Source organism: Cydia fagiglandana, chromosome 18, assembly GCF_963556715.1.
Source record: "Cydia fagiglandana chromosome 18, ilCydFagi1.1, whole genome shotgun sequence".
Classification (NCBI taxonomy): domain Eukaryota; kingdom Metazoa; phylum Arthropoda; class Insecta; order Lepidoptera; family Tortricidae; genus Cydia; species Cydia fagiglandana.
Genome location: NC_085949.1, coordinates 17662666 through 17677745, shown reverse-complemented (window position 1 = coordinate 17677745; position 15080 = coordinate 17662666). Strand labels below are relative to the sequence as shown.

At 41.1% G+C, this 15080-nt stretch overlaps 2 protein-coding genes across 5 annotated transcripts in view; both read left to right on the top strand.

Moving 5' to 3' along the window:
- LOC134673441 (AMP deaminase 2-like) overlaps window positions 1-5496 on the top strand; it is a 71897-nt gene extending 66401 nt beyond the window's left edge. For 3 of the 4 annotated variants that reach the window (XM_063531429.1, XM_063531432.1, XM_063531431.1), the window contains one exon: window positions 5362-5496. In XM_063531429.1, coding sequence (XP_063387499.1) covers window positions 5362-5472 — 111 coding nt within the window. In that variant the 3' untranslated portion in view covers window positions 5473-5496. The remainder of the gene's footprint in view (window positions 1-5361) is intronic. The other variant, XM_063531433.1, reaches the window with a different exon arrangement.
- Window positions 5497-6387: 891 nt separating this feature from the next.
- Window positions 6388-14972, top strand: LOC134673442 (AMP deaminase 2-like). Its single transcript, XM_063531434.1, has 14 exons — window positions 6388-6537; window positions 7231-7348; window positions 7839-8025; window positions 8545-8667; window positions 9864-9950; window positions 10170-10368; window positions 10894-11019; window positions 11465-11663; window positions 12142-12273; window positions 12615-12778; window positions 13113-13236; window positions 13608-13774; window positions 14312-14432; window positions 14661-14972. Exons 1-14 carry the CDS (start codon window positions 6497-6499, stop codon window positions 14895-14897), a joined length of 2025 nt encoding a protein of 674 aa, XP_063387504.1. The 5' UTR covers window positions 6388-6496; the 3' UTR covers window positions 14898-14972.
- Window positions 14973-15080: the final 108 nt, after the last annotated feature.

The following is a 15080-nucleotide window of genomic DNA, read 5'->3' as shown; positions in this document are numbered from 1 at the left end:
GGCAATAATAATGAGGCATAACTGGGGCCAGCACAGCGGTGTGACACCGCTACAACGCGATTGGTTGATGAGATCGCATCACGCGCGCGATTGGTTGACGAGTTCGCATCACGCGCGCTATTGGTCGCCACTAGTTGCGTTAGACTGCACGATTGGCTGGAATTCGTGAGTCACACCGCTAAACTAGTACCATTTTTAGTGCCCGTAAGGCCAGTCCATAGATATTATATACCTTAATGATTGTATGACGTTATTTTCCCTCCGACTCCGTTGATATGAGTCATCTTTGGTACCATGTGTCCGCGAGATATTAATGCTGCGTCGTTCGTTATCGCGCTTAGACTCGCGCCTGTGTCAATAAGCCATTTGTGCGTTGTACCGTTTATCGCAAATTGAACTGAATTCATATGACAATAAGTTAGGATATAGTTGTTATTCACGAAAAAATTGTAACAGCTGAGGCGAATTGCTGTCATCTGGTGTATTTTGTATCGCCGTATTAACTTGATATCGTTTGTTAGGTATATTTTGACGAGGACGGTTATAATTTGTATATGTACGCGTATTATAGTTTTTCGCGATTTGTATAGGTCGAGTGTTTTTCATCTGGGTGTGCACCCTTGGTGGCTTGTTTGACGTATTACCCCTAGTAGGGTATGTACGCTGTGGGTATTTACCCACTGGTTTATTATTGTAATTAGACCTGTATTGTCTGTGGTTATTATACCCTTTGTTCCGGAAGTATAAAACTTGCTCCGGAGCGGGCGTAGATGATATGGACACCTCTTGGTCTTTTGCACCTTGTATGGCATCTTTTAGCGAGGTGTATCCTCGTGAAGCTATAATGGTACTTAGTTTGTCATTTCGCAGGCCTTCCGCGAATTTATTTATTGCCATTTTCTCATTCAACGATTGTAAGACCGTATATGCCTCTGGTTTCCCATTGGCCTGTGTTACTGTGAGGTTTACAAATAAATCCTCCAACTCTTGTCCGTATCGCTCGATTGACCTATTTCCCTGTTTTGCCGTAAATAGCTTGGTTTGTATCGCGGTAGCTGATTTAGTCGGTAAAAGACGGAGTTTCATCTCATCAACTAAATCGCTTACACTGGTATGTTTTTCGGATATTCTAAGTTTAGCACTTTGTGTTAATCGAGTCTTAATAATGAAATTCATCAATAATTGTGAATCTGAATCTTTTATCATTGTAGAGTACAACTCTATGGCGTCTATAAGTTGTCTAGTGACGGCCTCCGAACCGTCCATAGCTGGTAGCAATGCTACTGCTGTTTTCAGGTTAAAGTTGTCATTCGACGTCATTGTGACCTGATATTTGTTGTCTTGGTCGTATTGAGTTATAATTTTACTGTAAATTTCTTCTATTTTTAGGAAATAAGACTGGATTAACTCACTGTCCTGTATAAAAATTTCAGATTTTTCTACTTTAGAACTATGTAGCTCTATATATTCTTCGTACTGATTATATAATAGTTTTACTTGCTGAAGTTTACTTTGACCATTAGCCTCTTTTCGGCGTTTTGGTCCTAATTTTCTAATATCTTCCTGTAGTGATTTTAATTGGTCATATAACTTTTGAATATTGGTCATAATATTGTTATGAATTTAGGTGGTACGGAAATATTCACATTGCTTACAACAATAATTGAAATTGGTTAAACACAGTAATGCTTAAATTGTACCTCTTAACATCGTATGGTCGTTGTTGGACACTGGGGGTGGTCGTAGCGACGGCTCTGGTGCTGGTGACACGCTGCAGGTGCTGGGTAGCGGTGGTGGGGCTGATGCTCTTCCTAGACGCTCTGCTCTGCCTTGTTGGTGTTGCGCATTATCGTGGCTACTGCTTGTCGCTCAATTTTCCTTGTTAGACACTTATGTATCTTTTTCCATATGGCGTATGAAAAAATTACGCATACGATTACTAGAACAGCTGTTGTTATGTATGTTGCAACTGTGCTGCTGTCTGCCTGTTTAGCGCTGGCGTTGTTGGAAGCACCGTTCTGTGCAATAATCACCTCTTCTTTCTTGTCGTTTTTGGTGCACTGGCTTCCCATAATTTTCGTGGATTTGTGCTTGCTTGAGCAGTGGAGCAGTAGAGCTGGCTGGCTGGCTGGCTGGCTGGCTGGCTGGGCGGTGTCTAAGCTGTGGCTGCCTCGAGCAGCCCGACTGGCAGGGTCGCCATGAAGTGTTCGGCGTTCAGGGGTTATAATGATAACACAAGAGTCGAGTAAATACTGAATATATTGGTAGAAAGCGCTCGCCTTATATACTAAGGTTTTAACAGGTTTAATCGAGTGGAAGTTATGGCAATGGTCATTAAACATTGTATAATAAATTACAGTAAGTCAAGGTTTATGGCATCGTTAACTTAATGTTCTATAAAGTAGTAAAATACATATGTGGGATATAGGCATTAAGTATCAGCTGTATCAGCTGATAGCAGCTGTGTATGATCTGACTACACTACAATACCCTGTGGTATCATACTACATTCATAAAAGGCTGGCTATAATTAGTTTGTCTTCCCCATACAGTAGAACACAATTTAACCGAATCAATAGCATGAGAAATGAAACGGATATTTCTTGTTTTCTTTGCATTTGCATTTTTCTCTCGATAATTTAATCAATTTGCAACATAAGTAGAAGAATCCTCATATATCCATAAATATCAAAATATAAAAGGACATACATTTTCAGAAGAATTCCCCGTGCGACGTTGCCAAATGGTTTAAAGTACAACATGCTCGCAACGTTTGGATGTCAATAAGTCGACAATGAAAAATTATATTTCAAATCAATTCAAACTTGATATTTTTGACAGTAATGGGTTACTTAAATAAGAAGGCGTTTTTTGCCCGGGTCTACTATGGTCAAATGGTCTAGTGGCTTTTAGCTACTGAGTATAAGTCTAACAAGTTGAACAGCATGACAGGGTTCAAACCACGAACAAAGACTCATTTCTTTTTGTATTTATTTATTTATTTTGTTTCATCTTTTTGGTAATTTTATATGCCTTATTTTAAAAGTTATTTTAAGTAAATGTGTTGTATTTGATTATTTCATGTAGGTATATCATTTCAATAAAATTTTGGAAACTTTTATTTTATACCTGGTCAAGCAAATCTTGTCAGTAAAAAAACCGGGCAAGTGCGAGTCGGACTCGCGCACGAAGGGTTCCGTACCATAATGCAAAATAAAAACGGTCACCCATCCAAGTACTGACCACTCCCGACGTTGCTTAACTTTGGTCAAAAATCACGTTTGTTGTATGGGAGCCCCATTTAAATCTTTATTTTATTCTGTTTTTAGTATTTGTTGTTATAGCGGCAACAGAAATACATTATCTTTGAAAATTTCAACTGTCTAGCTATCACGGTTCGTGAGATACAGCCTGGTGACAGACGGACGGACGGACGGACGGACGGACAGCGAAGTCTTAGTAATAGGGTCCCGTTTTACCCTTTGGGTACGGAACCCTAAAAAGGCGCGAAATCCAAATGTTCTATGAACGATATCCCTTCGCGCCTACATTTTTCAAATTTGCCGCCTTTTTCTACTGACAAGATCTGCTTGACCAGCTATACTTCGTCGATAGTTGACTTCTTATGTACCTATTCTGCGATCCTTATTAGCCTCATGCATGACTTTTTTTTAATTATTTTAATCATTATTTATATCCTTTGAAAACCGGAAAATAAAAATACTTTTATAAATCGTCCCATAATATTATTAAAAAATAATTAAAATACTGAAAATATTTTACTCACGTAAGTTTAGTTTCGAAGAATAACATACGCTTAAAATAATTCAAAAGAGAATGCTAAAATTATAAAATAAAAAAAAACTGGCATTGTCGGGGTTTGAACCATGTATCTTAGCTACAATCTGATTTTTTTCAAAATAGAGGCTACGGGTGCCACGAGCACATGACAGTTGATGGTCGAAAACATTAGTTGCTTCTGAATGCCTTGTAATTCTTAATCGTTGCTCAAACAAGAATTTATTATTTAATTTCCAATCTTTTTTCAACAATAAACATTTCATCCGCTGCGCCCTCTAGGTTACTTTACTGTAACATTACGAATCTGCTGACATTTGACACTGACTTTAAGGTGACTTTAAGTACGTAAGTGTGCGTGAATGCAAGAAATTGCAATATTTTGCAGTTGGATTCCGGTAATAACGAAATGAGACAATGTTGAGTTGAACATGTCTCGATTTGGATGTAGTATTTTTTATAGTTTTCGCACATATCAACACATCTTATGAAACTTTGTATTTTGGGAGAAATAGTGAAAATCCACAATTCGTGCACAGTGACGCCATCTTTTGGCTGATAATCGGCATCCCATCCCTAGACATCCACCTTAAGTACCGCTTTTTATGTGAGTGCCTAATTTAGTTAGTTAATTACATACAAATACTCAAAACATAAAAAAAACATTGTAAGTAAAAATACATTTTCATAGATAAAAACTTTTTCTAAAAAAAATTACATTTAGATGCATTTAGATAAGTTTAGTGACCTTCTACTGAACCCCGTGTAAATTTCATTCGATAGCGTGACAAGCGTTCGCGCTGGCGCTGGTGTTATTTATTTCTATTTTTGTATGGGATTTTGAACAGCGCGCCAAGCGGGACGTTATAGAAACTCAAAATTTACACTAGCAAAACGCCGAAAGCGCCATTGAACATTCGCCACTGAGACTGTACAATACACTAAAATGTCATTCCATGGCACTTGCTAACTAAGTACCTAAACCATAGAGAAATATATGGTAAGACAAGAGTGCTCACTCCATACATCAGTTTTGGTACCAAAAATATTAGTATTGTCATAGTCGACATCTAGTATCGAGTAGCGGAATTATCAGTACCGCTACACGATACTAGATGTCTCTCGAGTGGCGACCCACGAAAATTGTATTGAACAACAATTTACAACTAATATTAGAAGCAGAAGGAGTTGAAAATAGAGTTCCGGTTAATCCGTTTATAATATTAGCTGAAAATTGATGAGCATTAGACTTTTCGGTCGCCGCTACATCTTTTGTCAAGTAGCAGTACTGATAATTCCGCTACTCGATGCTAGATGGCGACTATGAACATAATAATATATTTGGTACCAAAACTGATGTATGGAGTGAGCACTCTTGTCTTACTATATATTTCTCTATGCCTCAATCTATGCCTATTGCCTAAACAAACCACCATATTGAAATTGTTTCTGAATTATGAATTTACTAGTGAGTTTTGATTACATATTTAGCAAGTTCCATAGAATGACACTTTACAAGAGGTTATATAAAGATGAGTGAAGTGAAAGCGTGAAATGTTTCAGGTTCGTTACGCGCTGGGCCGAGACTGGGTGCCCCCGCCCGCGCCCACCACCCCGCAGCCGCCCAACATCCACGCGCCCATCGTAAGCCTCAAGAGACCCTCGCTAGTTTAGTTGTTCGGCGGTTCAATATACTGCACAACTGTGTATATGTAGGTTGTAGGTATACGTTAGGTTTATTACAATTATAAAATTGGAAGGTAGTGACTTTAAGCAATTACTTAGTTTATTACAATAGAAAATAAATACTGTTGAACGTTATGGAGATTACTAATTTGTAATTTTGCATATGTAGGAATGTATTTTGTATTGTAAATGTTGACAATTAAAATTATACGTATAATAAAATACATTGATAATCAAATTTGTATTTTATTTTATTACTATTTTTTGGGTTCCGTAAGTAGGTACCTCAAAAGCTAGAGAAATATAGTACTTTTTTCTCTAGTAAAGAAAGAGTGGTAACTCGTTACGTCAGTTTTCTTACCAAAACGCGCGTTATTTCTTAGTCGACATCTAGCGCCGTGTAGCACAGCTAACAGTACCCCTACTCGACACCAGATGTCACAAGTGTAGCTACTGAAGAAAAATGTACAATTAAAACAATTTACAACTAATATTACAAGCAGAAGGGGTTGAAAATAGACTGCCAGTTAATCCTGTAATATTAGCGGAAAATTGTTGAGCATTAGAGTTTTCGTTCGCCGAGACATCTATTGTCAACTAGCAGTACTGATAAATTCCGCTACATGACGCTAGATGTCGACTACGAAATAAAGCGCGTTTTGGTAAGAAAACTGATGTATGGAGTTACCACTCTTTCTTTACTTATTATACTCTATGGTACAGGCCACAGGCCCTAGTGCTGCACTCAGCGGCAGAACATTGCAGTAATACCCCCTATTATTAATGATAAATAAATAATACTCGAATGCAACCTCCATTCCGCGTACACAACCGCCTTTTGCTAAACCAAAACAAACTTTTTGCTAAACCGCCGTCAATGTCAAACGTGTCAAACGCCTTTTGGCAATATGTACAGCTAACCTATAAAAGTAGGTAAACAACTCGATTCGTTTAGAAATAATGGGACAAATTAAATAATAGCGTATCTTTAGACCTCAAAAACAATAAAATCATGATTGGCAAGCAGCATTTGACTGGAGATCGTTCACCAAGGTATTGCACTTATCAATCCAAAAGTAGGTACCTACCTCATACACAATCGCTAAACTAAGTAGTTAGGTACCTATATAGGGCATCAATGCGGGCAAAGTGCTATGGGCCCCTTGTTCGAGAGGGTAATTTGACTGAGACGCCGTGCGCGATCTTTTCGAGAGATGGTGCCATACCTTTGGCCTACTCTAGAGTAAATGGCGATACTTTTTGATATTTAACAAATTTAGCAGATATCTGTGAAAGAATAAGGATCAAAGTCAAATGGCGTTCTAAAACTTTTACTCATTTGTGTCGAAAGATGGCAGTAAATGTACTGAGTACATAATTTACTTTGTTAATACTTAATATTCCTCTATTTCAAATTCTCTTTCACTAAGTTATTAAAGAAACAAATGTTCACTAGAATTGTCACCTTATAAAACAAAGTCCCCCGCCGCGTCTGTCTGTTAGTGTGTTTGTTTGTATGTTCGCGATAAACTCAAATACTACTGTGTTTTCACAGTGTGTTTGTTGAGTGATTCTTGAGGAAGATTTAGGTGTATAATTTGCTAACCCGTGCGAAGCCGAGGCGAGTCGCTAGTTTATTTCTAAAACAAGACCGATTTCAGAAAACTTAGTAGATAGGAAGGTATGTCATTTGAGTATCTAAATGCGTCCAAGAATACAGCTTTAAAATACCTTGGATGTTACCAGCCCCCGGTTTAGAAACCACCAGGAGAGGCGACCGCTTCCAATGGAGCTGGATGATCTGCCGCCGTCCAGCTTCTACCAACGTCAGGCCTCCGCCGCGTCTGGGCTGCATCGCGTCGGGGTAAATGCTGCGGTGGCAGCATGATGGTTTCTTTTTTATCGCGTGTCACTATGCCTATCACTTTCGCACTTACACTCGTTAGAATGTGATAGGCATGCTGACTAGTGATAAAAATGCGACCGTGCTACGGCCGCTAACAAAATTATATTTACAGTTCAAAGTATGTCCAGGAGGTTGTGACTTGTTCAAAAGTCTTGATGCTTGGTCATGTGTAAGGAAATTCTAGTGAAGGAGTAAGTACAAGTAGCGCATGTCCCGCACCCGCGGCGGTAGATATGTAGGAGTAGGTATCCATCTAAGGTCTCAGTCCATCGTATAGACTAGATAATCTGTTTTCATTACATTTACCATAGTAGTACTTATTTTTCAGTAATAATAATGGAACCAAATTTCTGGTTATACCTCTCTAAATTCCTCGTATTTTACTAAAGCTCTTAAATTTCAAGAAGACAACAAAATGTTGTGTTCTTTACTTAAAATTTTGCGTCAGGTGCCCATCGAAGAGTTAAACCAGGCGTCCGGTGCGCTGATCCAAGCACTGGAAATCCGAAAGCGTTACATGGCGCTGAGCTACCAGTCCTTCTCTCATGACGTGTCGCAGCTCCTCGCCGAGAGCAGTCCCTCGTCGCGTCGCTCGTCCATGGACGCGGAGGACGCAATGAGGAGCCATCGCGCGAGTAAGTGTACGAGAGATCCCTTGGAGCCCCCACACTAGCGTTCTCGAGTGTCAGCGTGTAGACGCTGTTGCTTGACGCAACGTTGGCGCAACTCCTGACTAGACGCCGAAGCTCAAAAGACGCTAATGGGGGGGGGGGGGGGGGGGCTTATCTACATTCTGCCTTGACAAAATATAGTAAGGAATGAAGTATTAAGTTTTCCACTTCTAAATAGGGTCCTATAGGATTACCTACTTAACTTTAATAATTTTCTGCATTTGTGATGTATTTGTGTGTAAGTGGATGCCGATAGAGGAACGTGGACGCGGTAAGCCCAAACGGAGATGGCGGGATGACCTGGACAGCTTCCTGAGCAACTGGCCAGAGGAAACACCAAATAGGGAGTCGTGGAAATTAATGGGAGAGGCCTTTGTACAGCAATGGGACACTCAAATAGGCTAGGAATAAAAATGTAGGTACATTTTACGTGACAAAAAACACGTGTCCTGACTTGGATGACGAGTAACCGTTGGTTTTCAGCGGAAGCCGAGGTGGAGCAGTACCTCAGCCTCCACGTGGTCTCGTCAGAAGTAGTCAACAAGCCGCACTCGAACCCCCACCACCGGCCATCGGTGTCTTCCCTTATGAAGAGTAATTTAAACAGTAAGCTAAATTATTTTTACGTCTTGTGAACTAAATTGGGGTATCGCAATTTCTTCGATAAAATGTTTGTCCGATGTTTCATTTGCTATATTTTAATTTGACCACGCGTCTTTTCTGTAGAATAAATAAGAAATATACCTACTAAAAAGTTTGAAATCGCCGCGTTTGGTCAAATAAAACATCGGATCGGAAAAAAAATATCTCGAATAAGTAAGGGGCAATAGCAACACCAAATTGGTAATTATCGCGGTTAACATAAAGTATATTCTGAAACCTTTTAAATATTAAACCAAATCCAAAATTACTGATACAATAATACCAACAATCGAGCGCTGCCCACTTTAGTTCACGCAACCTCATCCATTGCACGTTGAACGGCGTTCGCGCGGCGCCATGTGGTGCTGTTGTGATCGAATTCTGGCGGAGCCGAGTAGTAATCGGGGTAGTGTCCGTCGCATACAGCATAGGTGAGATGATGGACTTCGTCATCAGATATATCGGAGCGGCCGAGTTGCTCAAATATATCTGAACACGCACTCGAACGCCTTGACAATAGAGGCGTGTTCAGATATTAGCGAGCACCTTGGCTGCTCTGATATATCTGATGGCGACTGGTCATTTAGCTTGGTTTAGAATTACATCTGCAAAAAGCACATCGTATAGGTATTCCAAAGTGCCGAAACATCCGAATCCGAATTGTATGATCCCCCTACCAAAACAAAAACCCTATCCAATAGCCCACAATATACAGCAATTCGGGTATATAATAAACTGCCAAACAACATCAAATCGCACAATAAATATGAATTATTTTATAAGGCAATCAAGGAATTTTTATTAGAGAAATGCTATTATACCTTAAATGAATTTTTAAATGATATTTCGGAATAAATTGAATTTAATAATAATAACGTAAAAATGTTATATTTTATTTGGATTATTATATTATATTAGGATTATTATGTTAAAACTTATAATTTAATAAAATTTAAGGCGGTGAATAATGTATACCTGTTAAGATATATATAATTTAGATTAAGTATTATTTAAGTACCAATGTTGCTATGCCCTTACGGGTGCATGTTGTAACCTAAGATATATAAGACCTACTGTAAACACATGTTTGCAATAAATGATATGAATATGAATATGAATATGAAATAATAAAAGATTTATTTGAAGTTACAATGTGACAGGTCCAGCGGAGCAAGTACTGAGCAAAGCTACGGGTATCCGGCTGTCTGACGTCGACAGCCAGCTCGACATACCGTCTAAGGTTGCTGGTGAGATTCCCGGCCAATTGTTTGCTACATTTATATTTATATACACGTTAGTATTTGAAGCAAATCTTAAAATTGAGGGCTAAAAGATTCCAAAAAAGAACAATACCTATAATTTCTGTAAAATACTTCGACCGACCAATCCCTTACCGCATCGATTTCATTACGAAGCGCAACGAATCCAATTAGTTAGCCAGTCTAATGCTTTCATATTATCGGCAGGCAAAGCAACGGACCCTTGGGATTGTGCCATGCCTCCGAGCCGGCACTACGCCTACCGCTGGGTGGATGGCCAGGTACGCCTCTACCGAACTGAGGCCGACGCCAACAACGACCGTCCTATGGCGTACAATTACGCCTCCTTCCAGCAGTTCGTCGATGATCTCCACTCGCTCATTGATATGATGAGGGATGGACCCCTGTAAGTGTATATGGTATTATTCCAAACCCTGGATATACTCTACAAAATAAATGTGTTGGTCATATTTCTCTATTTCCACGATAGGATAGGATCTATTTTTTTAATGACGGGTTCTTACATTTCAAGTAAGTACCTATGGAACTGTCTAGAGTACTATACGCTGGTGGAAGTAACATCCCTTATAAAATACTAGCTGTCTTTGTAGAAGCACTAGCTACCCGAGCATTCCATGAGGTGTCCCGTATACAAACGCAAAAGTCGATGATTATTTTACTAAGCAGGTTTCAATTCATTGAAACTGAAACAAAACTCCCATACTTTTTTACCCATACCAATTTCGTAGGAAGCGCCTTCCGGTTCTTGGACACGTGCACGTGCGCGTGCGCTAAAATGTTGGAGCCGCGCACGCACACGTCACGCAAGCGGTGTGCAGTCTCTCATAAGGATCTGTATACTACAACGCGCACGTGCACGTCTACGCACACGCATCCGGTGTGCACAGGCCTGTAATATTGTTATCTGCAGGACGTCGTTTTGCTACCGGCGCCTGCAGTTCCTCTCAGCCAAGTTCAAGATGCACGTGCTGCTGAACGAGCTCCATGAACAGGCGCTGCAGAAGGCCGTGCCGCATCGGGACTTTTACAACATCAAGTAAGAAAAATGTTACCTTTAGAATCCTATCTGCCTCAACACAGAATCGGACAAAGTTCTTTCTGTAAATGGAAACCATCCTACACTAAATCTCCATTAAAATGTTTACTTCATGATTTAATATTTTAATACTAAGGTTCGATTTTTAGGTTGAGTCCAATTAAAATCATGTTTGCCGCACCTGTTAATCCATCAAGTTTTATCGTGACTTTAAAACAGTCTTTGCTGGACCATGCGAACGATAGAGTAACGCCACCATGATTGGACCATTTATGCTGGTGCTTCCTATTGCCACGGATACGCAAGAATGGGGCGCAATACCCGAAAATTATAAGGCCAATGCCACCCAATGCTGACGTCGCATTGATACCTTACTACCGCTAAGATAGCCACATTTGGCACAGTTGAATGCTCATCTAAGGCTTTATACACTCTTTCTTCTCAGGAAAGTAGACGTGCACATCCACGCAGCATCTAGCATGAACCAGAAGCACCTCCTCCGCTTCATCAAGCGCACGCTCCGAGAGAACCCTGACAAAGTTGTGACGATGGACAAGGGACAGCCTATGACGCTGAAAGCGGTGTTCGAGAGCATACAGATGAACACGTACGATCTCAACGTGGACATATTGGATGTTCATGCGGTAAGTTTTTGGGGGGATGATTGACAATTGTGACGTCTCGCGGGTAAAAGGTACCTTATGGCGGTTGGCGCTTACGCTATTATTAACGCCGCTCCACTATTATTGCGGCGCTATGCGACGTAAGCGCCAGCCGCCATAAGGTACCTTTTGTCGTGGAACGTCACAATTAAATTTAGCCGAAATAAGTAAATAGCGAAGGTATCTGATGGGTTGATGGACGATGCATGGTCCACGTGTGTTTTTGTTAAAGTACTTGGAAGACACAAGAAAGTGTAAAATGTAAGCGCAAATCTGAAGCTGGAGTAGATAATACTGCGCTGTACGGCAACATATACCTAAGAATGTTTGGTGGTAGCTAGATAACTCTGATTTGCGAACGTTTGCGTTTAATGTCAATATACGAGGCCAAAAACTACTCTATTCAGTTCAGCTTTGTATATATATATAGGTAATTAACTAAAAATTTTAAATTTTACAGGATCGCAACACGTTCCATAGATTTGACAAATTCAATGCCAAATACAATCCGGTTGGCGAGTCGCGACTGCGCGAGGTGTTCCTCAAAACCGATAATTACCAGAATGGCTTTTTCTTCTCCAAAATTATGAAGGTATGTGAAGATTCAATCAGTGTATTGGTATATTTTCGCTTTGGTGGTGCCATGAGGGTTGAAACTGACGGACTGCATAAGTACTGGCTGCAGCGCCAGCTACTAAGTGTACACTAGCGCCTTTGCGCCAACGTTGCGTCTTGCAGCAGTCATAGAATTGACTAATAGACGCCTTCGCTCGGAAGTCGTTAGTGGGAGGTGACTCTTAGACAGGATATGCACCAATGATCACGTCGTGATGTAGCGTAACCGATTTTTCGGATGTGCAAAAAGTTGCTAAAACCAAGTAAACCAACTGAATAAATGTATATGGTGCGAAACATGCTTCTGTATTTCACCAGGAGGTGATGGCAGATATAGAAGAGAGTAAATACACGTACATAGAGCCTCGCATCTCCATCTACTGCAAGAACAAAATGGAGTGGAGCAAGCTGGCAACGTGGGCCGTGAAGAACAACGTCTACTCCGAGCATGTGAGATGGGTGGTGCAGGTGCCGAGACTCTAGTGAGCCCCCGTATTTTAAGTTATTGTTAACTTAGTATTTACGTCACGCTTTGGTTCGCAAGGTCTTTAGTCTCTTTAAATTATTATTCTTACAGACTAAATTTTTGGTGTGACATAGTATTCTTCCTAGCTATGCTATGCCCACTTGTATTGTTCAACGCGTTGTATATATGAATACAAAGAAGGTCCCAAACTGCTTGTAACACCAAAGTTTAATAGTTAGGTATTATAACATTTTTTCATGTTTTTTTCCCATTCGAGCTTCCTCATTGCAAGGGATGTTCATCTTATAGGTACATTCTTACTGTCCTGACAAGAAAAATTGTGTTTTCAGTGACATCTACCGAGAGAACAAGCTGCTGAAGAGTTTCCAGGAGTTTCTGAACAACCTATTCAATCCCCTGTTCGAGGTATCCATTGATCCCAGCTCCAACACGGACCTACACAAGTTCCTCAAGGTATACGTTAGTCACATTATAAACATATTTTATAAACTTCGTTTATTCACCTGACACATCAGCAGACTCTCCTTAGTACTTCCTTTATGCCTAAACTGGCTTCCGTCTATTCGTATATAGGTACCTATTCGTGGGCATCTGTACTGTTTTTCTGTTTAGGCAACTGCCCAAAATGGGAGAGGATTGATGTCCTGATGAGTCCACCGAGTTGAAGATTTAACAAGTTTTTTGTACTCTTCACTAGAACCGTGGCCAAAGAATGAGATAATATGGCCCTGCGCCGTTGATGCTGAGGAATAAATGTGGAATATAAAACAAATTTCCAATAAACTTAAAAATAATATCTTAATAAGTAAATTTTTTGACAACAGTACGTGATAGCCTTCGACAGCGTAGACGACGAGTCGAAGCCGGAGAACCCTCTCCTAGTTGGCGACGTGCGGCGCCCCGCCGAGTGGACCAACGAGGAGAACCCTCCCTACGTCTACTACCTCTACTACATGTACGCCAACATGGTCGTGCTCAACCAGCTGCGAAGGTTCGTCAATTAATCTAGCATGCGACTTGCGGCGCCCCGCCAAGTGGACCAACGAGGAGAACCCTCCATACGTCTACTACCTACTCTACTATTGTACATGTACGCCAACATGGTCGAGCTCAACCAGCTGCGAAGGTTCGTCGATTATCCTAGCAGGCGACTTGCGGCGCCCCGCCGAGTGGACCAACGAGGAGAACCCACCCTACGTCTACTACCTCTACTACATGTACGCCAACATGGTCGTGCTCAACCAGCTGCGAAGGTTCGCCAACGATTACAGTAGGAACACGACTTCCTCAGTCAACATTAGTACCTAGATTTAAAGGTCCCCGATCATTGCAACATTTCAGGCTTAAGCTATGATGAAAAATTGGGCACCTTTGGTACTTTTTCTTCTCGTTCCCGCTCAGTTCAACTGCTCGTAGCTCGCTTTTTCTACGGTCATTAGTACAGGATAACCTAATTATGATTGCCCAATAAAAATCATAAAATAACAAGATTATTTTTTCAGCACGTTTGATGGACATTTGCCCACAGATCCCAGGGCTTGAACACGTTCGTGCTGCGGCCACACTGCGGCGAGTCCGGGCCCTCCACCCACCTCGCCGCCGGGTTCCTGCTCGCGGAGAACATCTCCCACGGGCTCATGCTGAGAAAGGTAACGATACAAGTACCTACACAAATGCAAAGACTGAGAAGTTTGGAAATTTTTGAGCCTCAGGTTCATTTTCGTCAAATATTGTTGCCGAAATTATGCTCAGATGGTGATAGCCACAGGTTTCTCGACAAGAGTTAATAGTATGATTATATAATAAGCGAACTTACATACTAACACTAGGATCGGTAGCTGAAAGGGGACTAATAATTACATCTTCTACTTCATCAGGTGCCCGTACTCCAATACTTATACTACCTGGCCCAAATCTTCATCGCCATGTCTCCGCTGAGCAACAACTCACTGTTCCTCAACTACCACCTGAACCCGCTGCCGGAGTTCTTCGCCCGCGGTCTCCGCGTCACGCTGTCGACCGACGATCCTCTGCAGTTCCACTACACCAAGGTGAACCGATCTTCATCGCCATGTCTCTCAGTAACTACTGGCTGTTCCTCTACTACCACCTGAACCCGCTGCCGGAGTTCTTCGCCCGCGGTCTCCGCGTCACGCTGTCGACCGATGATCCTCTGCAGTTCCACTACACCAAGGTGAACCGATATTCATCGCCATGTCTCTCAGCAACTACTCGCTGTTCCTCGACTACCACCTGAACCCGCTGCCGGAGTTCTTTGCTCGCGGTCTCCGCGTCAC